At 47.6% G+C, this 27,521-nt stretch overlaps 2 protein-coding genes across 2 annotated transcripts in view; one reads left to right on the top strand and one right to left on the bottom strand.

The window, feature by feature from the left end:
• LOC147967402 (uncharacterized) overlaps nucleotides 1–27,521 on the bottom strand; it is a 139,474-nt gene that overhangs the window by 87,908 nt on the left and 24,045 nt on the right. Inside the window, exon 2 of the mRNA XM_087525277.1 lies at nucleotides 9,848–9,859. Coding sequence (XP_087381403.1) covers nucleotides 9,848–9,859 — 12 coding nt within the window. The remainder of the gene's footprint in view (nucleotides 1–9,847; nucleotides 9,860–27,521) is intronic.
• LOC147967406 (uncharacterized) lies at nucleotides 1,315–2,992 on the top strand. Its single transcript, XM_087522393.1, has 3 exons — nucleotides 1,315–1,936; nucleotides 2,521–2,636; nucleotides 2,888–2,992. Exons 1-3 carry the CDS (start codon nucleotides 1,630–1,632, stop codon nucleotides 2,990–2,992), a joined length of 528 nt encoding a protein of 175 aa, XP_087378519.1. The 5' UTR covers nucleotides 1,315–1,629.

The following is a 27,521-nucleotide window of genomic DNA, read 5'->3' as shown; positions in this document are numbered from 1 at the left end:
GTTTCTCTGATTAAATAGGTACTTATGTACCTAGAAATGATTTTTGGAAAAAATAAATAGCAAACTATGAGGCAGCTGCAGTTCAAATTTGACCCGCTTCCAGCTGAATCAGCGGAAATTTGTCTTTTTCACAAAAGGTGGATCAAAACTTTTTACACCCAACCATTTTTTCAATTATGCATTAAATATGTCCTAGTATTTTAGAAAATTTATTTCGTCACAATTTTGCAACAATTATTTGGGAGGTCCTTCACAAAAAAACCTCCTTTTGGGCACTCGAAAAATGGAAAATTGATTTTTCATAGAAAGAAAATGAAAACTCCCTTAGGCAATATTGTTTGCCATTCCAATATGCACCCTTGTGCACAATATGAGATCATTTGAACAAACTATGCCATGAATGTGGCCATAAGATTGATCATTTGACTTGAAAGCCATGAATCTTCACGCATGATAGCTCATTTCTGAGAACACTTTTTTAAAATAATTTCCGTATTACAAGTTTATTATTTTCCCTGGAAACTTGGTCATATATAATGACCCAATGCGAAGGTTTTCCAATTTTTTGTTTTTTTTCGAATTTTTTATGCCCGTTTCAAAATGCGGTCAAAACGGCGGACTTGACCGTTCCTAGTTAGTGGTTGAATCTTGGAAAACTTTTGATGTTTCTCTGATTAAATAGATACTTATGTACCTAGAAATGATTTTTGGAAAAAAATAAAGAGCAAAACAAAAGGCACCTGCAGTTCAAATTTGACCCGCTTCCAGCTGAATCGGCGGAAATTTGTCTTTTTCACCAGAGGTGGATCAAAACTTTTTACACGCAACCATTTGGTCAATTGTGCATTAAATATGGCCTAGTTTTTTTTATAAAATTGATTTGGTCCAATTTGGCAACAAATATATGGTAGGTCCTTCACAAAAAAACTCATTTCGGGCACTCGGAAAATGGAAAATGATTTTTTCGTGCAAAGAAAATGAAAACTCTCTTAGGCAACATTGTTTGCCATTCCAAGATGCACCCTTGTGCAAAATATGGAGATCATCTGAACAAACTCCCTTGATTTGGTTCAATTTTGCAACATTGTTTTTTTCCAGAAATTTGGGTCCAAATTTTGGATATTTGAGCGTGCGCCAGCCAACCAATGAGAAGCGAGGAACCACGTCCACGCGGATCACCAAGTTGGACACGATCTGAGCCATCCATCACGCACCCATCCAACGGTGGATCTTCTCCTGAAAGACCAAAACCCTAACCCACCTACCCACCCACCCACCCTTTCCTTCTCCAGATCCAATCGAGGTTACCGCGCCGTCCTCTCCCTTGTCGCGTCCTAGTCTCCGCCACCGCCGCCATCCCCACCCACCACCGCCGCCCCCACCCACCGCCGACCTCGTCTCCGCCATCCCCCTCCCCTCGCCTTCATCCGGCGTGTGTGCGTGCGTCCAACCGGCCCCAAAAATGAAGACACGGGGCTTGCTCCTCCTCGTCCCACCCAATCGCCGCCGCCGCCGACCTCCTCCCTCTCCCCGAATCCCAACCCCACCGGCGGCGAGCTCGTCTCCCCGAGGCCCATCCTCTGCCCTCCACCCCATCGCCGGCGCCCTTAGTCTCTCCTTCATCTCCCTATGCTCCAGACCGGGGGGCCGCGGCCATGCACCCAGATCGAGAGGGGAGGCCGTGTCGCTCCTGCCGCGGCCGGATCCAAGGCCAAGTCCGTGGGGTCCTTCTCGGGCTCCTCGCAGGGGCCACGGCGGCGGGATCCACAACCACGGCGGGTCCGAACCCTAGCCGCCGCAGTGGGTCACCAGCACGACCCCCGCACCTCCGACGGGCAACGGCACCAAGGATCGCTCTATGTGGGCCTTCATCAGCGCCAGCTTCATGACCGGGACTTGCAACCTCCTCCTCCGGCGTTCATCTGCATCAGGGCAGGTAACCCCGCCAATCCCCTTTCCTTGTGCTCTCTTGGTGATGCAAAATCCGATTCTTCATGGCCACTGAAACTCGAGCAGTTTTTCAGTTAGTCAGTATGCACGCATTAGAAACAACCTGATTTTGCTCTTGTCCCCTGTATTCGGCGGCGGCGGTTAAGAGACAACGGGTTAATCATGCTAGGCAGGACACTTGCATCCATCCAACCGTGAGGGCTAGCTTGATACAAGCGCATCCATAATATAAGAGGATGTTTATGATTCGTGTATGGAGGCACTCTGAACATTTTTTTGTTTGCACAATAATAATACTGAATTTGTGTGATCTGTCTGATTGCTTATGCTTCTGGCAGATGAGCGATTTTATTTGACAGGTGGATTGTAACTTGCCTAGTGAACTGTAAACTAATTTTTGAAAGATCTCCACAATCAATTGATTTCTGGTTGCTGCAAAATGGAAGCATGGTAGAAATTAAAAAAATTGTGTTATTGCACCTGATAGCAAAGCAGTACTACTTGCAGGCGTTACGTTTTTTGATCCCCCTTGTTTCCTGTTGTGTGTACTGAGAAAGTTTGTTTTTGCAGCTACGAGGGCATGGGCCTCGACCTCCACGGACGGTGGCCAGATCGAGCGGAGCTTCCCTTCCTCTACCTGGCGGGGCAAGGACAAGGACAAGCAGCAACATCATCGCATCATCAAGGTTCGATCCCCCTTGTTGCAATCCCTCCCTCCCTCATGTTGAATTGATGTTGAATTCAAGCCAAGGTACCCGTGATTAACCTCTAGGTAATGATGCTCTGAATACTGTTTGCTACTATTACACTGTCTTGTTGATTTCTTTTTAACAATCATACCTAGCTAAAATCTTCTTGTCCACAGCAGAGCAGCCTCATCCTCTTCATGCTGGCTCGACTGCCTCTGATTCTTCCTGTTTGCTACCTTGCCTTGCAGATGCGGCGGCTCAAGGGCGAGTTCGACATTTTCTCCAGGGCCGACGGGTCGGCGCTGTTCGAGATGGGCAACACCAGGGTCATCGCCGCCATCTACGGCCCCTAAGAGGTAGTCGTTTTTTCTTTGCACACCAACTCTTCTATTCGATGCCATGGCTGTTAGGGCTTTGGCTCCCGGGAGGTCTCTAGTTAATGATCGGTATTGAGAGATTTTGGTGGTTACTTATGCTTATTGTGTATCACATTGAAAAAGAAAATGCACAATGAGCTTACCTTTGTATATCAGGATTTTTTCTTCATCGGTTACTGGTATTTGGCTTCTATGTGCTAATTAAACTTGATCAGTATGTATACTTCTTTGATGTTGTATAATATTGGTGTCAAAGGAGTTAATTTAAACCAGATATGATCTACTGGAACAATTTTTTTGTTGTTCAAATGGTTAAATTCTGGTTCTTTGTTTCAAACATCTAAATGATGTTTAATATGTCCTTCTATGCTTACATGATAAAAATGTCGCATTTATAGGATTGTAAACCTGATGTGATTGGAGTAGTATTTACTTGCTGCTGATAGTAACTACTTGTATCCACTGATTTCTATGCCTCATTTTGCTTGTTTTACTTTATTCATGCACACATACTGCCTACAAGTTAATGTGCTTTTAGATTTGCCTTTATTTTGCTCCTTACCATATTGTTTGATAACTTGCAGATGCTGTACTTCATTCGTGTTTCGTCGTGGACTCCAAGAAGTGAAGAAGCATTGAGTTCTAGCTCATTGGAGCTAGTTATACTCCAATAGATAGTTATATTTTGATATTTAGTTGTGTTCTTGGTGGCTGTAAACCTGATGTGAAGTATGTTCGATTATAAACGTGGTGTATGTTTGATTGTAAGGTGCCAAATTTGGTTGTTGAAGTATTACTTCTGTTTTCAGTCAGTTCTGATTTAAATATTTGTTTTTATTTACTGGAAAATCAAAATTTGAAGAACATGACTCTGACCATTGGGACCCACTCAAACCCATCTGACTATTGGATCTGTCTTAAAAAAGAAATGTAACTAAAAAAAGAAATGTAACTGTTGAGTCAAAAAGGCCATGGCCCAAAAACGAAAGGCCCAATTGTTGGGTCAGGCCAATGTAGAAATCAAAACTATTAGAAAAAATAACCCATGTAGCTAGAGAAAATATACAGTAAAAAGGCCGAATTGTTGTGCTAGGCCCATGTAGAAAATCGAATTGGACCGGGCTGAATCTTGTGCCACATTAGATTGCCACGCTGGATGCCTACGTGGCTTGGGGAGGTTGCTAGTGACCAAAACGCCACAGTAGACGTATTTTGTGTTGGGGAACGTTGCAGAAAACAAAAATTTTCCTACTCGTTTCACCAAGATCCATCTAGGAGTTCATCTAGCAACGAGTCATCGGATGCATCTGCATACCTTTGTAGATCGCGTGCGGAAGCGTTCAAAGAACGGTGATGATGTAGTCGAACACGACGTGATCCAAATCACCGATGACCAAGCGCCGAACGGACGGCACCTCCGCGTTCAACACACGTACGGGACGGGAGACGTCTCCTCCTTCTTGATCCAGCAAGGGGGAAGGAGAGGTTGATGAAGATCCAGCAGCACGACGGCGTGGTGGTGGATGCAGGGCGTCACAGTAGCAGGGCTTCGCCTATACTACGAGAGAGAGACGTAACGGGGGGAGAGGGAGGCGCCAGGGGCTGGTGTATCAAGTCCCTCCTCTCCCCCACTATATATAGGGGTGCAAAGGGGGGGGTGCCGGCCCTAGTAGATGGAATCTACTAGGGGGGGCGGCGGCCAAGGGTGGGGGGCTTGCCCCCCAAGCAAGGGGGCGCCCCCTTTAGGGTTTCCCCTCAACCCTAGCCGCATGGGCCCTAGGGGAGTGGCGCCCCAGCCCACTTTGGGCTGGGTTTCCTCCCACTTCAGCCCATGGGCCCCCAGGGATAGGTGGCCCCACCCGGTGGACCCCCGGGACCCTTCCGGTGGTCCCGGTACAATACCGGTGACCCCGAAACTTGTCCCGATGGCCGAAACAGCAATTCCTATATATAATTCTTTACCTCCGGACCATTCCGGAACTCCTCGTGACGTCCGGGATCTCATCCGGGACTCCGAACAACATTCGGGTTACTGCATATACATATCTTCACAACCCTAGCGTCACCGAACCTTAAGTGTGTAGACCCTACGGGTTCGGGAGACAAGCAGACATGACCGAGACGACTCTCCGGTCAATAACCAACAGTGGGATCTGGATACCCATGTTGGCTCCCACATGATCCACGATGATCTCATCGGATGAACCACGATGTCGAGGATTCAATCAACCCCGTATGCAATTCCCTTTGTCAATCGATATGTTACTTGCCCGAGATTCGATCGTCGGTATCCCAATACCTCGTTCAATCTCGTTACCGGCAAGTCACTTTACTCGTACCGTAATGCATGATCCCGTGACCAGACACTTGGTCACTTTGAGCTCATTATGATGATGCATTACCGAGTGGGCCCAGTGATACCTCTCCGTCATACGGAGTGACAAATCCCAGTCTTGATCCATGTCAACCCAACAGACACTTTCGGAGATACCCGTAGTCTACCTTTATAGTCACCCAGTTACGTTGTGACGTTTGGTATACCCAAAGCACTCCTACGGTATCCGGGAGTTACACGATCTCATGGTCTAAGGAAAAGATACTTGACATTGGAAAAACTCTAGCAAACGAACTATACGATCTTGTGCCATGTTTAGGATTGGGTCTTGTCCATCACATCATTCTCCTAATGATGTGATCTCGTTATCAATGACATCCAATGTCCATAGTCAGGAAACCATGACTATCTATTGATCAACGAGCTAGTCAACTAGAGGCTTACTAGGGACACGTTGGTGTCTATTATTCACACATGTATTACGATTTCCGGACAACACAATTATAGCATGAATAAAGACAATTATCATGAACAAGGAAATATAATAATAATGCTTTTATTATTGCCTCTAGGGCATATTTCCAACATTTTGGTCATAAACGTCTTCGACCATTCCAAAAGAAAGGTCGCTATAGTCAGTTTATGACGGCCAGCTTTTGACCTTATGGTTTTGGTCACAAAAAGGTCACAAATGGAAATTTGTGACCATTCAGTGACCAATAGTGGTGGTCACAAGTTGACATATTTCTTGTAGTGATCACGCCAGCTATTTCGCCCGACGACAACGCTGCCCCGGCAGCCGTTTCGTCCGATGTCCATGCTGCTAGGACACCAGCTTCGACCGACTCTCTGACATCTTCCTCCACCGATTCTAGCCCTCCGTCCACTTCCCCCGGCAGTCCTCCTACCCCTCGACCTCTTTCCCCGCGTGCCGTCGCCATTGCACCACCTGCTAACCCTCACGGCATGCGTACTCGTGCCAAGTCTGGTTTTCACTTACCCTCTCGGCGGCTTAACTTCCTTGCTGAACTACGGGGCGCCTCTCCACTTCCCCGCACCTACCGCGTCACCCTCGCTGATCCACACTGGGCCGGTGCCATGAGCGACGGCCGACGAGTACCAAGCTCTACTTCAAAACAAGACTTGGTCGCTTGTTCCTCGGCCCTCCGGTGCTCCCGTCATCAGCGGGAGATGGGTTTTCCGGCACGAATACAACTCTGACGGTACACTCGCTCGTTATAAGGCGCGTTGGATAGTCCGTGGGTTTTCTCAGACCGAGGGGATCGATTATGACGAGACCTTTTCTCCCGTGGTCAAACCCAACACTATTCGAGTTGTTCTCTCTCTCTCTCGCTACCTCTCACTCCTGGCCCATCCACCAGTTCGATATCAAGAACACTTTTCTACACGGACATCTTACTGAGACTGTCTACTGCCAGCTACCCCTTGGGTTTGAAGACCCCGTTGCATCCTCCCACGTCTGTCTCCTTTGGAAATCTCTTTACGGCCTTAAGCAGGTTCCACGTGTGTGGTTCACTCGCTTCGCCGCGTTCACCACGTCCATGGGATTCGTCGCCTCCAAATGCGACACATCACTTTTTATTTACAAATCCACGAACCACACGGCCTATGTTCTTCTTTATGTCGACGATATTATTCTCAAGGCATGCATCCTCGACCACTTTTCTCGACTACATCATCTCTCTTCTCCGCGGGGAGTTCTCTATGACTGACCTCGGTCCTCTCTCTCTCATTTCCTTCACATTGCCGTTACTCGCTCCTCCACCGGGCTACACCTCTCTCAGTGGCAGTATGCTTTAGATATCATTGAGTGTGCCGGCATGACTGATTGTCATCCCGTTCGCACCCCCATTGACTCTGGCGCCAAACTATCCATCTCAGACGGCGATCTCCTAGAGAACCCTACCATTTACCGTAGCTTAACCGGCACACTCCAGTACATGACTATCACTCGTCCTGACCTGTCCTACGCTGTTCAGCAGGCCTGCCTTTTCATGCATGCCCCTCGCTCCTCCCAATATAACCTCATCAAATGCATCATTAGTTATCTCAAGGGCACCCTAGACTCCGGCCTCCACATCACCCCTTCCCCACCGTACACTCTCTTAGCATATTCCGACGCAGACTGGGCCGGCTGCCCTGACACACGACGCTCCACCTCTGTTTTTTGTGTTTTTCTTGGGGATAATTTGATATCTTGGTCGTCGAAACGGTAGCTTACTGTTTCCAGGTCAAGCGCTGAGGCAGAGTACTGGCCGTTTTCCACGTTGTTGCAAAGACCGCTTGGTTACGCCAGTTGTTGCAGGAGCTCCATCAGCCTATCGCCAAGTCCACAGTGGTGTATCTCTACTCCTAATGGAGCAGTTGGTAGTCTCGCTTCCAGGTTTTTTTCCGTCCCATTTCTCATGGTTTTTTTGGTACCTCCTCCCACCTTCGTTGGTTTTTTTTTCGTAGATTTTTTTCGTTCCCTCCCCCCACTTCATCGGTTTATTTTCGCGTCACCCTCTCACACAACGAAAGAAATCTGAACAGATCAAAACTTTCCATACTGACGCAAGTTATTTAGTAATGTAAAATCAATCACGAACAATCTCTAAAAATCAAATCTAAATTAATTAACCTTACCTTAAATCACTCAATCATATTAATTAGAAAACAAGTAGTTGATTTTCAGAAAAATCGCTCAATCACATTAACCTTACCTTAACTCACGGATGGTAATCAATCTGCAAACAAAGGAAACAATACATCGAGGGAGCAGTAAATAAACTCCCTTTCTTATGACATGTATATGATCTTCCCTTTCCGTTGTCGAGCGTTCTTGATTCTTGAGGCCGATGCTTGAGCTGCGTCACTGGGTCGCGAAGGTACCGGAGGACGAGGACGGCGAGGCCGGGTGCCGCAGCATCGCGTTGGCCGCGACCGGTGAAGGGGCGAAGAAGGGCGGCTTCCCTGGCCGTGGCCATGGCCGTGGCCTTGGGAGTTGGTGCGGTGGAAGCGGCACTAGAAGGACCCGGCGTGGGTGGCCGGCGCGCAGACGCACTTGGAAGCGGGCCCGTGGCCCGCGCCGGACGGCGCCAACGCCGACCCGGGCGACCTCCTCCGCGTATTCTTGAAGCTGTGGTTGGCCGACTTACATGAAATTAATTCCCTCAGTTGTGGTGGCAAATATAATACACATAATCCATATTGTTATGCACTAGCGTGTGTGTGAAATAGATGGATTATGGTCCCGTACCCAATAACATGGATATGTGTGTGTTAGAGAGAGAGAGGGGGGGGAGAGGGGGAGAGAGAGTGAGGAAGAGGGAGGGAGAGTGTGTGTGTGAGGATTTGATGGTAAAAAAAGGTCGTCAATGTCACTTGATATGTATGAGAATATTAATATTGAACTCTTAAAATTAATGTGGCCCCGATGCAACGCACAGGTGTTCTTCTAGTTGTGATAATGTCTCTGCTGTGTACATGTCCGCTAATCCAGTGCAGCATCGACACACGAAATACATTGAGATCGACATTCATTTCCTGCGGGACAAAGTTTCTCTCGGGGAAATTCATGTGCTTCACGTCCCTACAACCTCTCAGTACGCGGACATCTTCACAAAGGGCCTACCTACTACTACTTTCACTCAGTTCCAGTCCAGTCTCAATGTTCAGCAAGCCCACGTTGAGACTGCGGGGGGCTGTAAGACTGAGATTCACCAGCCGAGCTGGTCTTGCGCCAGATGAGCTGGCTATGCACGTTATCCATGCAGTACCGCCCTTGCATGGGCCATGCATGAGTCAGCCGCTCCTATCCATCCTCAGAAATAGGATCGTCTGGTAGTTTGTTAGTGTGTGCGTGCGTTGTATCTTCTCTCCCTCTCACATATGTACTCTCTTATATATATATATGCTACCCTTGAGAGGATGAATACAAGTTATGTTTTGAGCTCAATCTAGTTATTCAACACTTGGCGATAAGCATTTCTCGTAGGTATGAGTGCACGATCGCACTATACTAAATCACGTAAGTTTTAATTCTTACAGGTATCATTGACAGGCTAGAGGTGCTCAAACGTCAAGAATGGACAATGCTCATTGCCCCAACATGACCAAGTGTACTGGCGCTCGTGGGATTGGCTTACTACACCTAAGTCTCTCGGTGGCATGGGCTTTAGAGACTTTGTGACCTTCAACCAAGCAATGCTGGGAAAACAGTGTTGGCTTCTCATTACGGAACCCAACTCCCTGTGTGCTAAGGTCCTCAAAGGAAGGTATTTCCCGGACTGCAATTTCTGGGATGCCACGAAACCCCGGCACCCCGCTCGCCATCCTATACTTGGCGTGGCATTTTGTTTGGAAGGGAACTTGTGAAGAAAGGGGTCCTGTGGGGTGTGGGTGATGGCTGCTCCATTATAGTGCTTCTGGACAATTGGATCCCTGGTTACCCAGCAGCTGTTCTCAAAACTTTGGTGCCTTTGCCAGTCGGGGACACGGCGAACTCCCTGATGCTTGATGATGCGGCAGAGTGGGATGAGGAGTTGGTTCCGATTAGCCACCATGGTGGTGAAGATTTTCCTTCCTGGCCCCACGACAAACATGGCCTCTACACTGTTCGGTCTGCCCACAATTTGGTGCGTTCGGCAAGTTTCTTGGCTACACAAAGTTGTAATGGCAGAGGGCTACCTTCAGCGTTGGATGTTGATTTGCCGGGCTGGAAGGCTCTTTGGAAGATCAATGCCCCTGGGAAGATGAAAATCAATTTGTGGCGTGTGGCACTGTCTTCCTACGGGCTTTCAACTCCGCAATCGCCACATCCCCAGTCTGGATGGATGCATTTTTTGTGGCAGAGATGATCAAGCTGAACATGTCTTTCTCCTTTGCCCTTTTGCTGCAGCTGTCTGGGACAGAGTGAAGCTTCACTTCCCTCTCGAGTTGTGCAGGAAGAGTATGGTGAATATTAAACAATGGGTTTTTGATTTTCTGAAACGGGGACCGAACCTTCAAAATAGTGTCCTGGCAATCACTTTGTGGCACATTTGGGAGGCGAGAAATGATGCGAGGAATAACATTGGCTCCCTGCACCCAAGGCGCGCGGCTGAGAAGATTTGTGCCTATGTGGAGATGGTGGCGCAGTATTGTTTATCGAAAAAGGGTTTCCCCCTGCTTTGTATTCCAAAGCACCAACACCGATTACAGAGCAAACGCTGGGGCGAGCAGCACAACAAGCCAAAGAAAAAGAAAAAGAAACAATGCCAGCACTGGCAGCTCGACAGACGCGAATGACCTACAACCGTTGCGCCCTCCGAAATCTACCCACCACGATCCTAGGCTCCGATCCTCCGTGTACCAAGCAGCACCTCCAGGAAGGAAACGACGCCGACGACGCTGCTGCCCGGACGTATCCTAGGGTTTCCCCCGGCACACGGAGGGAAGAGGGGAATGAAGACCACAATTTTTTTCGAAAAGGGGGTTAATCCCCGGCCTCTGCATTAGAATGATCCATGCGGCCATATTATTAATAATCCAGATGTTCAACAAAAATCTTCAGGTCTCAAAACAAGACAGAAAAAAAGCTCACTAAGAGCTAACAAAATATAGGAAAGCCACAACGGGTCAGCATAAAAAAAGATAGGAACACTAAATGCCTATCGTATTACATGACCGCCATTCAATCCGGTTGAAGATAGCCCGTACTATCGTCTCCCATCGGTTAGATCCAGTAACCAAACGCTCTCTGGCCTCCGTTGGAGTGAGTAACGATCACATACAAATCAGTGCAGTGGCTCGGAACATCCGGATTGCATCCGGGAGACTCTATGTACCGATGTTTTTAATCAATGAATTGTTGTATTTGACTCAAAAAGAAAACATGACCAAGTGTATGCGTTCTTTGCAGATATGACAGTGCACATTGGAGGTTGAGGCCACTTTCTGATAAAATAACTGAAGTACATCGCCTTTAAACCTTTGGATTGCCATATTTTGCGTTCTTCCAGCAGGTTGTCGATTGTGATGTGTGCAGACCGAAAATTTCTATGCAGAACTAATATCTCTAATCATTTACCTGCAGAACTAAATATTCCAATGCCTTTCTAAAGAAACATGTATATTTCTGTGTGGGAACACATTCCCACATAAGGTCATAACAGGCACTCGCACGGGCACCAACACCTACCAGCGCGCGCTTGCGCCTCCCTCTTCTCCCGCTAGTAAGAAACACGTTGCTTCATGCAGACTGTGTCACCCAAGCTGTGCACCGCGTTGGTATTCCCATGAGATAGCACCATATGCCATTGAGAAATAAAAACTGCTCACATAAATCACCATGCAGCAAGAAAATAGTGCTCACGCTTGGAACGCGAACGCGAGGTTCTGAGCTATCATGCAAGCAAGGAACCAAGTTGAATTGTTGTGAGCTATCATGCTTTTGATTCCCCTTCCAATTTCTCAGGCACATACAAAGCATGAGAGAAGGCCCTTACGGTGCTGTGCAACTCCACCCATCTATCTATATATACACATGTTTTCCTTCCGGATATCACATCAATGGTCTCAAACTATCAACACGATAGGGCCAGCCACTAAATTAATTAGCATTTTTCATGAGAATTTGGAGAAAACCAAATCCCCCCATAGGATGTAGCACTCCTGGCTGTATGCGTTCATGAGTCGTCCCTCGCCAAGACACCGTCCGTTTCCTTCCACCCGTGCGTGGATGCGTCAAGGCCATCACTTTCCTCCCATACATGGCGGCACCGAGGCTGTCGGTTGTCTCCATGCATCAAGGCCAACACCAGGCCAAGGTCGTCAACCGGGGCCACCCATAGTGCTACCTGGCGCTGTCGCTTGAGATGGCCATGGCACTCTACACCGTCGGCACCGGGTTCTACATCGCGTGCGCTGGACCGGTGGCGCTCAGGGATTTTCCACAGCGTCGACCATTGCACCAGATCTTTCACGTGCTCGTCCTCATCAGGGTGCTCACACACCACGCCACGCGCCGTCATCATCCTCGTATTTAAGTAAAGTCCAAAAACTATAACACTAGTGTATCGTGGCCATGGAAGCATAGCTAAATTGTATGTGTGTACAACAGTGTCGCTTATCCAAGGAATGATTATAACTTGGAGGTTTGTGTACTATTTATTGATACATTTTTCCTTCTCATCAATCGTTTGGAATTTTTGTTTGTTTCAGTCGACGGCTTCTCCATCGGATAGCCTGGCTAAATGTGCGTCTGATCAAACCCAACTGATCTTGTATTGTGTTGTCATCGGGCCCACTTGTGATATCGTGAATGTCTGTCAACTGCTGTTATTGTGTCGCCAACTGCTGGAATGTCTGAATTGCAATGCACACACGTGCTTCTTGTTTGAGTGCACAGGCAAAAACAAAAAGGAAAAGTTATTCATGTATTGTTACTTTGCATTGATAATTGTCCGCTCAATATACCAGTTCTCGATGAGCACAAACAGTCCTCTCGCCCACAGATTGATATGAAAACTAAAAATCCCTCTAAATATTAAAATTCATTCCGGTACCTGCAAGGCGGGGTATTTTTTTTAAAAGATAATTTATCAGGAAGAAATTGGAAAGGGAATAAGAGATGTTGTTTCTGTAATACTAACAATGCAATTAAACACCTTCTCTTCAATTGGCATGCCAAAGCAATCTGAAGGATGGTACATATAACTACGGGTTTAACCCCACTAGATTGGACATGCTAGAAAATTAGTTCTCAGGAGTTAATATTAATGAAAAAAGGATCATCCTGGGCAGCCGCTCTATGTTGGACCATTTGGCGATGTCGAAATGATATAATGATTAATAATGTCAAACATTCATCCTTTTTGCAGGGACCATTTGGCGATGTTGAAATAATATAATCTTTAATAATGTCAAACATTCATCCTTTTTGCATGCCATTTTCATGAGAACATACTAATTGGAAGACAAAGGAGAGAATACAATCAGCAAGCAAGTCTTTGGAGATCATTTGGTTTGGAGTTGTTTGACACAAATGGATGGTAGCATACCAAGGCCCTGTTTGTTTCAGCTTCTCAGCTGGCTTTTCCAGTTGAAAGGCTGAAAAGCTGAAACAAACATGAAAAAGCCGATCTGGCTTTTGGAACACTGAAAAGCAAGCTTATGGAGAAATGAACTAAAACCTGAAAAGCTTACTTAGAGGAGAGCGGCGATTTGAGTATGGTGATTTGCAAAAGAAGAAAAGTTCAAAAAAAATCCAATTTTTTTTCTCTTGCAAGATGCTTCCATGCAGTGGCGGAGCCAGAAATTTTGTGAAGCCTGGGCGAACTTGCTCGTAATTGTCTAATTTTCAAATCGCCTAGATAACGTTTGAATACACAAGATATAACATAGCCCCAAACCTCTGAATGACTAATTGACATATTAATAATGAAGTAGAATACAAGTATAATTTTAAAGTGAACTAATATATCAATATTTATTTTTGTAGACGTAACTAAAGTTGTGACTTGACAACAGAAGTCACAGAACTAGGCCATGCATAGAGCCAAACTCATATTGTGAGAGATATCCAAATTGTGGTCCAAACAACATAGAAGACAATATAATGTAAAACATGGGTTTGTAATTCACATAAATTAAGTGTTGTGATTGGTGAATAAATTCAAAATAGAGAGCTTGCAAGAATATAGATTGTCAGACAAAACATATTAATGCCCTTTCCCTTACTTGATTGCAGCAAAAAAAATTCAAATAACCTCCTTATCGTCAACTATCTAAAAAAAGATTCTAAATCAAACACTGTCCTCAAAATTAAAGCCCTAAGTGTCTATGAACTGGATGACCAGATTTGTTTGCAATTTTTACCTAATCACAAAGATAAGACAAGTAGTCGAGGATCCAGTCGCTTCCCCGCCGCCGCCGGCACGCCCAGCCTCGCTTCTTGCCGCTAGTCCGTCTCAGCGTCCGCGCCACTCCCAACCGGGTGCGGCAAAGACAAACAACCGAACAGGCAGGGTAGCAGGGAGGTTTTTTTATTTTTGAGAGAGATGGGTAGCAGGGAGGTGGAGCACTCGCTTTCCAGAGTAAACCACATTCATTTGTCTCGCTCGGCTCTTTCTATTCCTAGGCCCAGGTGCTTGCACGAAGCCCAACACTGAACGTAGCTCAACACAGTTTTGCCCGGGAAACCATCACGTCGGTGTGTATTTTTTTTTTTGAAAGTACGTCGGTGTGTATTTTGCCAGCTGTGACAGGATGTCCTACGGCGTCGCGCATGCAGCGAGCTCGGGCAAGTGCCCGGGGTCGCCGGGTGCTGGCTCCGCCCCTGCTTCCATGAATGAACTCCGTGCAAAATTTTGTGAAGTTTGGACATTCGAGGAGCTCATGGCAAAAAGACAAATTTCGGATGTCCGAGAAACTTTTGAAAGTCGCACTGTTCACATCTGATTTTGTCTTTTTTGCCATGAGCTCCTCGAATGTCCAAATTTCACAAAATTTTACGCGGAGTTCACACACAGGAGCATCTTGTATCACAAAAAAATTAAATTTTTTTGAACTTTCTTCTATTTCAAATCGAGGTACTGTTCATCAGGCTCATCTGAGCCCGGGCTAGCTCTGGGTTGAATTATCATACTTAGAGCTGACTTTCTGGCTTTTGGTGTGCAGAGAAGCTAAAGATATATTACAAAAGCTGATAAGTTAATTTCATCATTCAGCTTTTCTACTAGCTAACAGCCAGCCTTTTCAAATGTTCAAAAGCTCCAGCCCAAACAAACAGGCCCTAAATAAACTTGTTCTTCTCGACTTTATTTGTGTTTCCTCATATGTGCGCCACATGGCCACAAAGTTGTACAATAAGAAGCAAGATTTGTGCTACATGCAGAGGCCGGAAAAAAAATTCATTTTTCTAAAAAAACACTGATAAACGATAGGGTACAAGTACATGGAGGAGGACTGCGATGATGAGCTGAGGGCTGTTACGGTGGTGGAGGAGGTTGCAAATGGGGTGCTTGACCTCTTGGGCGGTACGGCTTGCCAACAACATCTCGTTGAACTTGGGTTCCACATTGTTGGTGGCATGGATCTTCTTGAGCACGACCCTGCCCTCCTCGAGGCGGCCCTGCTCAATGAAGCTCTAGGGCGTGTCCACCAAGAAGAGCGCGCCAATGGTGAGTAGCACTCCCGAGATGCCGGCAAGGGACAACGAAAGCCTCCAGCCCCAAGGATTGATCCTGCACGCGTCTCAGTTTCGACACACGTCATTGCCGGCTAGGGAGAGGTGTGCAAACCGCAAACAGATCAAGCGAGAGCGTGCGAATTGGGGGCGTGTTCCTACTTGTTGGTGCCATAGTTGACTAGCTAGGTTGGCGATGAGGATGCTGGTGGTGATGTTGAGCCCACCGCGGATCCTCGTCGGTGCGATCTCCGATAGAATAGAGGAACAACCTGCACAGCACAGATGATAATCGTTCGCGTGGATACGCATTATGAAGTCTCGCGGCAAATTTAGGTTACATGAGAGAATAAAAAAAGGAAAATATATTTTCCATCCCTTAACTTTTTCGAAAGTATAAAGATGGTCTTTTAATTTCAATACTGACAAATCATAGTCCCTCAATTGCTAAAATCGGATATTTTTCATAACTCAAATAGATTTGAGTGGTTTTGTGTTGACATGGCATGGTTTTGACCTTTGACCTGGCCACATCATTGTCCATCTCATCTTCCTCTTCTACTTCACGCCATCCCGATGTACCCGAGTAAGCACTGGACTACGCCGCCGCACACAGGGATCGGCTGGACTTGCACGAGGCACAGGCGTCCGGAGCTGGACCAGGAAATAGTGCTGGAATCGCACGCGGCGCACCGGCGGGAGCCCAACTGCGAGGTGCCGTGTAAACGTAGGGTTCACGTAGGTTTGAGGGGATCGCACACCTCCAAAGGGTGCGGCTCATATATTTATATAATGAAAGGATATATAGATACAAATACAAAGTATACACAGTAAGTCAAGTCCTATTCGTATACATAAACGAATCTAACAACCTCCCTCAATCTTAACAGGTGTCAAGAAGGTTGAAATTGCGCCGACAGACTTCAAACAAAGGAAGTGCCAGCGGCTTGGTAAAGACATCATCAAGTTGATCTTTAGACGAGATGAACTTGATCTGTTGTAGCTTTTGTGCAACGCGTTTCCTCACAAAATGAAAATCAACTTCAATATGCTTCGTCCTTGCATGAAAGACAGGATTAGATGATAGATAAGTGGCGCCAATATTATCACACCAAAGAACCGGAGGCACATCTTGAGGGATACCCAATTCTCGCAGTAGGGAATGTACCCAAATGAGTTCAGCGGTAGCATTGGCAATAGCTTTGTACTCAGCTTCCGTACTACTCCGAGAAACGGTAGCTTGCTTCCGAGCATTCCAGGCGATCAAATTGGAACCAAGAAACACAACATATCCCCCCGTGGATCGCCGATCATCTGGACTCCCTACCCAATCCGCGTCAGGAAAGGCAGACAACAACATAGAAGAAGCAGGCCGAATATGTAGACCAAACGAGGCAGTGAGATGAACGTAACGCAGAATGCGTTTAACTGCCGACCAGTGAGTATCACGTGGTGCATGAAGATACTGACAGACATGGTTAACTGCAAAGGAGATATCTGGTCAAGTGATAGTGAGGTACTGTAGACCACCAACAATACTGCGATACTCAGTAGCGTCATCAGCAGCAAGAAGCACACCATTGTCAGCAGAAAGCGTCTCAGTCACAGACATGGGTGTGGAAACAGGCTTACACTTTAGCATCCCAGCACGATGAAGAAGATCCAAGGAATACTTTTTCTGAGTGGGTGAGAGACCAGCAGCAGTATGTGTAACCTCCAAACCCAAAAAATAGTGAAGCAGCCCAAGATCCTTAACAGCAAAGTCATGTCGAAGATTTAATATCAATCGATCAGCGGCAGTAGACGATGAACTGATGAGAATAATATCGCCAACATAGACCAAAAGATACATCGTGACCTCAGGGCGTTGTAGAAGAAACATATATGTGTCTGCAGTAGATGGAACAAAGCCATGTGACCGAAGAGCTAAACCGAGACGGGCATGCCAGGCACGGGGGGCTTGTTTGAGACCATAGATTGCCTTAATCAGCCGACAAAGATGATGAGGCCAATCAGGATCAACAAAACCAGGAGGTTGCCGCATGTAAACTTCTTCCTCTAAGACACCATGGAGGAATGCATTCTGAACATCCAACTGACGAAGAAACCAACCACGATGAACTGCCAAGGAGAGAAGAAGACGAATGGTGGTAGGCTTGACAACAGGACTAAAAGTGTCTTCGTAATCAAGACCATAACGTTGTTTAAAACCTTTGACGGCCAGGCGTGCTTTATAGTGTTCAACAGATCCATCAGCATGCTTCTTGACTTTAAAGACCCATTTGGAGTCAATCACATTAACTCCTGAGAGAGGAGGAACAAGTGTCCAGGTCTCATTTTTCTGCAGCGCAAAAAATTCTTGTTCCATGGCATCTCTTCAATGGGGTATGATCATTGTTGCTTGAAAATGACGAGGTTCAAATGTTGGATCAGAGACCGCGTGTGCCATACAAGCTGCTAGCCATGCAACAGTGCACTCCAAAGAACGTATTGAGGTTGCGGTATTCCCCTCCCCAATCGGATTGAACATGAAGTATCTTATGACTAAGGAGACGCTCAACATGAGTTTGAAATTGAAGAAAGACACTAAACACATCGGCTTTGCGCTTAATAAAGTAAAGTCAAGTAAAACGACTGTAAGCATCAATAAAACTCACATAATAATTGTGAGCACTAACTGAGGTTTGGGCAGGACCCCATACATCTGAAAACACAAATTCAAGAGGCGTTTTAACTACACGAGTAGATACTAGAAATGGGAGTTGGTGACTTTTGCCTTGTTGACAAGCATCACACACAGAGACATCTTTATTACTAGACACAACGGGGAGTTGATGACGCCAAAGAACATGGCGCACAATGGCGGAAGCTGGATGGCCAAGACGTGAATGCCATTGGGACGGCTTGACACGGACCGTGCTGAAGACCATTGAAGCTGCAGGTGCATCCAGTGGATAATGACCATGTTGATAATGACCTCTAAGAAGAACGCCCCTCGTTGCGCGATCCTTAACAAAGACATTGAAAGGGTGAAATTCAACAAAGACATCATTGTCATGAGTAAGTTTAGAAACAGAAAGAAGATTACGTGTGACAGTGGGAACATGAAGAACATCACGAGGTTGAAGTTGCCTAGAGGTACTAGTGGGAAGAGAGGTTTGACCAATATGTTCGATGCGCCATTTGAAGTGTGCACCTTGTTCGGACCATGGTAGGGCTCGCGGGAGTGAAGCTTGTTGAGTTCATTGGTCAGATGATCCGTGGCTGCTGTGTCCATGTACCAACTTGCATCAATGGGATAGGAAGGAGTGTGACCTTGAGGAGCACCAACTGGACCATTAGTAGCCATGGCGGCTTGGCGCTCATTGTTGCGTCTATCATTGCCAATGCCCAAAAAATCATGCTTAAATCGTTTGTGACAGCGAGATGCAACATGGCCCTGAAATCCACAAAGCTGGCACGTGGGACGACCGCCATTAGAACGACCACAAGTAGGGTAGGATGAACCATCAGCAGACGACGAGCCTCCACCAGCACGTTTATTGTTGTTGTAGTTCTGCTGCTGTGGTGGTGAAGGGAGAATTGCCTTGCCGCCAGATGAACCACCAGCACGGTAAGGCGGCCGCGAACCACCACGAGTCATGGTGTTTGCTGAAGAAAACACGCCAGGAATTTTAGCCGACCGATGAGGCTCGATGCGCTGTTCAGTCTGAAGGAGTAGATCATAGAGATCCCTTGGAGGCATCGGAGTATCACAGCCTTGAACCACCAACCAGAGAATCATAATCACCATTGAGTCCATCAAGAACAAAGCCGGTGAACTCCTCATCAGAGAGAGGTTTCCCGATAGCAGCTAAGGTGTCGGCAAGGGTCTTTGCTTTGTTGAAGTAGATTGTGGCCGAGAGATCAAGTTTCTTGATGTCTTGAAGTTGCCGACGAAGTGCCATGTAGCGCGCCGTGGATTGAGAGGAAAAACTGCTCCCGAGAGTTGTCCAAGCGTCTTGGGAAGTAGCGGCAAACAGAATCATGCGAGCCACCCCTTCGGTTAGAGACGACTGAATTGCCGAGAGGATGGCCTGATCCTGCTACACCCAGATTGTGTGCGCCTAGTTGGGGACCATGTGTTGCGTACCGTCGGCTGTAGTGGCGACGACGGTCGATGGTGGACATGGCAGTGACACATCAACATACCCGAGAAGATTATGGCTATGAAGTAGAGGCAGGACATGCGTGCGCCAGTAGAGGAAATTCTCCGTCGATAGCTTGATGGTGAGGAGATGGGCGAAGTGAAACGGCACAGGTGCGGGCACGTCAGTCACCGCAGGCTGACGGACAGGAGAAGGCCGAAGCGCTGCGGCCGCAGGAGTCATAGGAGGAGCGGAAGGCAGTACCCCAACCATGAAAGAGCCAAGCGTGGTGCCGGGGGTGGAGGAACCAGCAGCTGTGCTCACTACCATGGCGTTGCCATGACCAAAGAGGAGGGCGGCTAGGGTAGGAGAGAAGATCCCGCCGGTGGCGGCGGCAGTCGAGGAGGCAGCGGAAGACATTGGAACCAACGAGTCTGATACCATGTAAACGTAGGGTTCACATAGGTTCGAGGGGATCAAAGTGTAACACCCCGGATGTAATTTACCTTATCTATACTCCAACTCTTGTCGTTTCCGGCGCTAAGTTATTTTATTTCATCGTTGTCGGGTTTTTGTCTCCATATGTTTTGTCTTTGTCATGCATCTCATATCATGTCATCCTGTGCACTGCATTCGCATACGTGTTCGTCTCATGCATTCGAGCATTTTCCCCGTTGTCCGTTTTGCATTTCGGCGCTCCTATGTCCTCCGGTGATCCTTTCTACCTCTTTTCGTATGTGGGGGTTAAACATTTTCGGATTGGACCGATACTTGCCATGCGGCCTTGGTTTACTACCCGTAGACCGCCTGTCAAGTTTTGTGCCATTTGGACTTCGTTTGATACTCCAACGGTTAACCGAGGGACCGAAAAGGTCTCGTGTGTGTTGCAGCCCAACACCCTTCCAAACTGGCCCAAAACCCCTCCTAAACCCCTTCCATCATCTAGAGCGTTCGATCACGATCGCGTGGCCGCAAACCGCACCTCATTTGGAGCTCCCTAGCTCCTCCTACCTCTATATAAAGGCCTCTCCCCGAAATTCCCGGATCTCCTCTCCCCCTAACCCTAAATTCCACTTCGCGCGCCGCCGGAGAATGTCCGTCCTGGTCCGGACAACGTCCGCCGCCGCCCGCAGCCTATCCTAAGGCGACACGTGTCCTCGCCGGGACTCCCACCGCCGCGGCCTGCCGCAGCCCGGGCGGGGCCCTCCCCGGCCCGAGACGCCGCGCCCCGACGCCTCTTCCTCCCCGCGTGCCTTCGTTCCGCCGGCCGGCGCCGCCGCACCGCCGTGGACCCTTCGCCGGCAAACCCGCGCCACCTACCACTCCGGCGAGCCCGCGCCGCAGATCACGCCGGCGACCGCGCCCGACACCGCCGGCGCCGCCCCCGTCCTTCCTCCGACCTCCCTCGTCCTCTCCGGCGCACCAAGCTCCTCCGGCGAACCCCGACGACCTCGGCAAGTCCGGTGAACAGTGCAGCTCCGGCGAACATCGTTATTCGCGCCGATCCAGATCTGGATCTGAGATTTGAGACGATTGACTTCTCCCCGAAACCCTAATCTTTTAGCATTTTCTGCATGCCATAACTCTGCATTCGTAGCTCCGATTCGTGCGTCTAGCATATCAAAATGTTCGTCTCGACGAGTAAATCATTTCATCTCATTGCATCATTTTCTTTTGAGCTCATCTTGTTGCCCGAAATGCTGTTGGAAGAGGGCTATGTGATGAATATGTCAGATCTGTTTCAGCAAATGGCATTTTGTCATTTTTGCCATGATTAATGTGTGCATGCTATGATACTGAGCTCTACATGTGTTTTGTTATATGCCATGTTATCTTTACAGGGGTGTATGCCATGTATTTTTGTGATATTTGTGGTGACTAGCACAAGCTTGCAAAGTAACGTAATCGTTGATGCTGATTTCAGGGACTTAGAATTTCTCTAAGTCCTTGTCCTGATTTTGTTGTTATGCCATATGTTCATGTTGTTTCCTAGTGATCTGTGCCTCTTTTGAGGATGATCAGTAAGGATGTTTTGTTAATATTGTGGTGCTCTATCCATACATGTCTTTTTTTGCATTTATGGAACACCCTAGCTCGAGTCAATCGAGATCTACTTTTGCTATAAAATGATCCTGGCAGATTGTTGACATGTTTAGCGATTTTGCCGAGTCTGTTGCTATTGATCCATGCATGCTATGTTGTTGTTCTTGCCATGTCTAGCTTCTATGCCATGTATTCTTGATGGGTGTATGCTTAGATTGTCACGCCATGCTCTGTAGTGAGTGCATCGAGCTCGTAAACATGTCTACTCGTTAACTGTTTTGCATGCTCCAGTTTTTCACTAAGTCTGAATCTGTTTGTGTTTTTGCCATGTTCACGTGCTTGCAATTGTATTTTCTGATCCCTTTTGGCTCAAGGTCACTAAGGGACTTTTATTAAGTGCTTTGAGTAGCTTCATGGCATGCCTTGCTTTTCCATGTTAAGTTCCTGTAGCATATAGTTTTTATGCTCTAAAGTGTGCTTCCTGATGATAAATTCCAGACTTGTGTTAATTTCACTAAGTCTGAAACCTGTTGTCATTTGCACTTTTGCCATGCTTGTTTGAACCTGTTAATGGATGAATTAGCCGTAGCTCAGTGTTCATCTTTTGTCAAGCTTCATGAGTGCATCCCTGCCATGTATCTTGTTGTCATGTTTGAATGCTGTAGCATATTTTTCTTGATGCATTTAGTTGGTCACTTGCTGATTATCGCAGACCGGTGCCATATTTGTTTTGCTTGCCATTTCCAAACCGTGCATCCGATTTCGGTGATGTTTATATCGATTCCAACCGAAATCAACTCCCCTTTCCAGTGGCAGTCTTGGATTTCCATGTTGAGGCCAGGTTCAATCATCCCTTGTCAAATCTTGCATATGCATCACATACCGCATCCCGCATATCATACCATGTTTGCATCATGTTGTTTGAGCATTGCACGTGGTTGATTGTGTTCCATTTTCTTGTTGTTCTTGTTTGGGTAGAGCCAGGAGACGAGTTCGTGAACGAGGAGCCCGTTGAGTTCGCTTACGAGGATCAAGACAACTCTGACAACTTTGCAGGCAAGATGACCACACCCTCGAAATCACTTCTATCTTTGCTTGCTAGATGCTCGCTCTTGTGCTATGCCTATGCTACGATACCTACCACTTGCTTACCATGCCTCCCATATTGCCATGTCAAACCTCTAACCCACCATGTCCTAGAAAACCGTTGTTTGGCTATGTTACCACTTTGCTCAGCCCCTCTTATAGCATTGCTAGTTGCAGGTGAAGATTGGAGTTCGTTCCTTGTTGGAACATTGTTTATTGTTGGGATATCACCATATTATCTTGTTTATCTTAATGCATCTATATACTTGGTAAAGGGTGGAAGGCTCGGCCTTTTGCCTAGTGTTTTGTTCCACTCTTGCCGCCCTAGTTTCCGTCATATCGGTGTTATGTTCCCGGATTTTGCGTTCCTTACACGGTTGGGTTAGAATGGGAACCCCTTAACAGTTCGCCTTGAATAAAACTCTTCCAGCAATGCCCAACATTGGTTTTACCATTCGCCACCTAGCCTTTTTCCCTTGGGTTTCGCGGACTCAAGGGTCATCTTTATTTTAACCCCCCCCCCCCCGGCCAGTGCTTCTCTAAGTGTTGGTCCAACTGAGCGATGTCCGGGGCTACCAGGGGCAACTCTGGGCTGGCCTACCCGACATCTGGCTCATCTGAGTGTGCCCTGAGAATGAGATATGTGCAGCTCCTATCAGGATTTGTTTGCACATTCGGGCAGTGTTGCTGGACTTGTTTTACCATTGTCGAGGATGTCTTGTAACCGGGATGCCGAGTCTGTTCGGATTGTCTTGGAAGAAGGAATATCCTTTGTTGACCGTGAAAGCTTGTGATGGGCTAAGTTGGGACTCCCCTGCAGGGATTTGAACTTTCGAAAGCCGTGCCCGTGGTTATGGGCAGATGGGAATTTGTTAATGTCCGGTTGTAGATAACCTGAAACTTAACTTAATTAAAATGAATCAACCGTGTGTGTAACCGTGATGGTCTCTTCTCAGCGGAGTCCGGGAAGTGAACATGGTGTTGGAGTAATGCTTGACGTAGGTTGTTCTAGGATCACTTCTTGATCATAGTTGTTCGACCGTGCTTTTGCCTTCTCTTCTCGCTCTCTTTTGCGAATAGGTTAGCCATCATATATGCTAGTCGCTTGCTGCAGCTCCACATCATACCTTGTCTCACCTATAAGCTTAAATAGTCTTGATCGCGCGGGTGTGAGATTGTTGAGTCCTTGTGACTCACAGTTTACTTCCAAACCAGATGCAGGGATCGATGATACCATTCCAGATGATGCGCTTGAGCTCAAGTGGGAGTTCGATGAAGACTCTCGTCGTTACTATGTGTCTTTCTCAGATGATCAGTAGTGGTGCCCAGTTGGGGCGATCGGGGACTTTGTCGCATGTGGGGGTTGATCTTTATTTTGGTACCATAGTCGGACCATGAGTGTATTGGATGATTGTAATGTTATTCATGTATTTATGTGCAGTGGCGAGTGTAAGCCAACTATGTATCCTTTTCCCTTTTATTTATTTACATGGGTTGTTGTGAAGATTACCTTACTTGTGACATTGCTTTCAATGCGGTTATGCCTCTAAGTCGTGCTTCGACACGTAGGAGATATAGCCGCATCGAGGGCGTTACACAAAGTATATACGGTAACTCAAGTCCTATTCGTATACAGAAAGGAATCTGACATGCCGTTGTTGGACACGATGCCCACCACCGTCTTTCTCAGGCCATCCATCTCGCTGCCTCTCTTCTAGATCTCCTGTAGGCCAATGGACGCAGAGGAGGACCACACACAGAGGACCAAACCAGCAGCGTGACCTCAGCGTCGCCGCGAGGTAAGTAGTAGTGTGCCTCGCTGCCTCCTCCCCAACCTCGTCGTGGCCTCGTGGGCTCCTTCCTCGGGAGGCACGGACGGCGCCGCCGAGACGTCCCATGGCGTGCAGGACCAGCACTACCGCTACCGGGGCTGAGCGACTGGTTTCGCCTCCGCCACGACCTGGCCGGGTGACCGATGCATCCTTCAAACGCCGGTGCGCACACATACACAAAATCGATGGAGTCAAGTGTCGCCGTTCACGTCCAGCTTCATCACCACGGTGTCCACACAGACCGAGCAGCACGTTGTCTTCAACGACTGTCTGCATCGGCTCGCGTCGATGATGTTGGCCGCTCTGTGGCGGCCGAGCTCGGCCCGGAGGCGGAGTATACCCACCACGGCAAGGGCTCTGAGCCGCAACGTTGACGCGCCAAAGCGTCGTGCTCACCGCCTAGCTCTAGACTGAGTGCTATGAGGACAAGTTCGACCGGACGCCGCTTGATCCCTGCTTCCCGACGAGGCGACGACCCGCTCCTCAGTACAGTACGATGACCCTCGTCACTGCCTTCTACACATCGTGCGCTTGCTTACCTGCTCCACGTCAACTAAAAGACCACTTTAAGTGAGCAGAGGAACTTACTTGGTACGAGGAGTTGAGGGACTAAGGTTTACCGGTTTCATAATTAAGGGGTCATTTCTATACTCACGGAAGAGTTAAGGGACAAAAATATACTTTTTTACTAAAAAACACGGCCCGGATACCTGATTGGCGAAGCCAACGTGAGCCTATCGGCAATGAGCATGGTGAGGCTCTGGGCAGCACCCTTAAAGATGATGCCGATGATGAAGAAGGAGCCTGCCATAACCATGTTGAGGCGGCGGCCAAGTTGGCAGGTGGTGTATGAAGCAAACAAGGTGACAATGAGGCCAGTGAGGTAGAGCGACTCCGTGAAGAGCTGCAGGCCCTGGTTGTCGTACTTGCAGTAGTTGCTCTGCTTGCTGCCGTCGTGCTTCAGCACCGAGGGGAAGAACTCGCGCATCGATGACACGCCGCCGTCACTCTGTTCCACTTCCACACCGTTGCTATGGTTATGTCCAGTTTCTTGCAGAAATATTCTGGCTATTTATTTATTTGGGACATCACACGGGAGGCTACGCTACAGGCCACCACTACAAGAAATCTGTTAATCCATGAAAGACTTGAACCGTCATAGGTGAGCACAAAACCATCATCGAAAGGCATTCATGACGGATTTAAAATCCGTCATGTATATCACGTCATAATTTGACCAACACACAATCCACGACGGATCAACAAAACCGTCACAGATCTATGACGGTCTTAGGCTGTCACAAATCACTATCATGTAACGGCGTTAACTTGTATGCCATGTCATCATCCGACATGGCAAACAACATGGATCTAATGTGGCGGCCTATATAGTGTCAGCCCAAATTAAACTATAGCCCACCAATTTCAGTTTTAGGCCGTCGGCCCAATTATGGTTTCAGCCCACAGTCCCATTGTAACATTGGCCCAAGAATTTTTAGTCAGACCTATATTTATTCAGCCCACTAAATTGTGTCCAAACCAATATCCTTTAATTTTGGCCCATACAAAATTTTATACAATCAATTTAATAGGATTTGTGCCCATATATCATTCGATAGAAATCCCCATAATATATATAACTCAATAGAAATACAAATTATGGAAGCACTGGTTACAGCAAGAGCAAAAACAAACTGCGCCTTACTCAAAAAAACTAAAAATTACAAATAAACAACCTACGGCGCCAAGAGCCTGCATGAGACACTACGACCGATCGGTGCGCAGCTCCGGTATCCTGATGGCGGCTCTCCTCTCCATCGTCCGCATGGTTCTGTACAACGTATGGGAAGTGATGGATGACAAGTCGGGCATATACAACCTCGAGCAACAAGCAAACCCGCAGGAGCGTTGACCACCGTGACCAACAACGTGGAACTCACCACATGGGAAGTGGAGGCCATTGCAGAGTTTGCCATTGGGCGGTAGCATCCACCACGGCGACGGGTCGGCGCTGCATCCTTGGCAAAGCTCCTCGGCGATGGGTCGACGGAGCCCCTCAGTGAACGGGTCGATGCGGCGTTCTCGGCGACGGGTCGACGAGGCTTCCTCGGCGACGGGTCGGTGGAGCTCGACACGGCGTCCTCGCGCGAAGCTCCTTGGCGATGGGTCGACGCGACTTCCTTGGCGACAAGTCGACGGAGCTCCTCAGAGACGGGTCGACGGGGCTTCTTCGACTCCGGCGAAGTTCCTCGGCGACGGATCGAGGAAGGCAACCAGCGACGGGTCGGCGCCGTCTGCCTCCTGGCCCATGGCAGTACCCATGGTGGCCTGATGAACCGGCGATGGAACTTGGCTACGGCAGCCTATGACCGCCTAGAGGAGTCAGGGGAGAATTGGGGAGAAGGATCTGGAAGAGTGGCGGCGGATCGGGAACGAGGGAGAAAGAATCAAGGGGATTTGGGTGCTAGCGGCTCGTGCGGTGGGCACAAGACAGAGGAGCGACCGTATTACAGACGTTGGATCTCGTCCGATCGGACGGTGGCTGTGTGCGATCCGTGGCAGTGTGCAAACAACCAATCAGGATGCAGGAACGGCCTCACCCGGGATAGATGCCTCCTCTATCGTGAACCCTAGTGGGTTTTAGCCGAGCTGAGTGAGGTAGGCCTTGAATTCGGCCTATTATTTTCTTTTATAAAAAAGAAATAACGAATTAAAGCCCCCTTGTGAAGTAACTTGCAAAAACAATTATCTTATGTGTGTAAAAAATTTACTTTATGTATCAGAAAACATTATTTACATGTAATATACTGCATATATGTAGTTTTCTAGGAGTTTTAACAAGTTTTATATGATTTAACTAGCACATATATCCGTGCGTTGCATCGGGATAGATAATTGACATTTGCACCTAAAC

Source organism: Triticum urartu, chromosome 5A (assembly GCF_056163025.1).
Source record: "Triticum urartu cultivar PI428250 chromosome 5A, HENAU_Tu73, whole genome shotgun sequence".
In the NCBI taxonomy this organism is placed as follows: Eukaryota; Viridiplantae; Streptophyta; class Magnoliopsida; order Poales; family Poaceae; genus Triticum; species Triticum urartu.
This window is presented reverse-complemented; position numbering and strand designations above follow the sequence as displayed.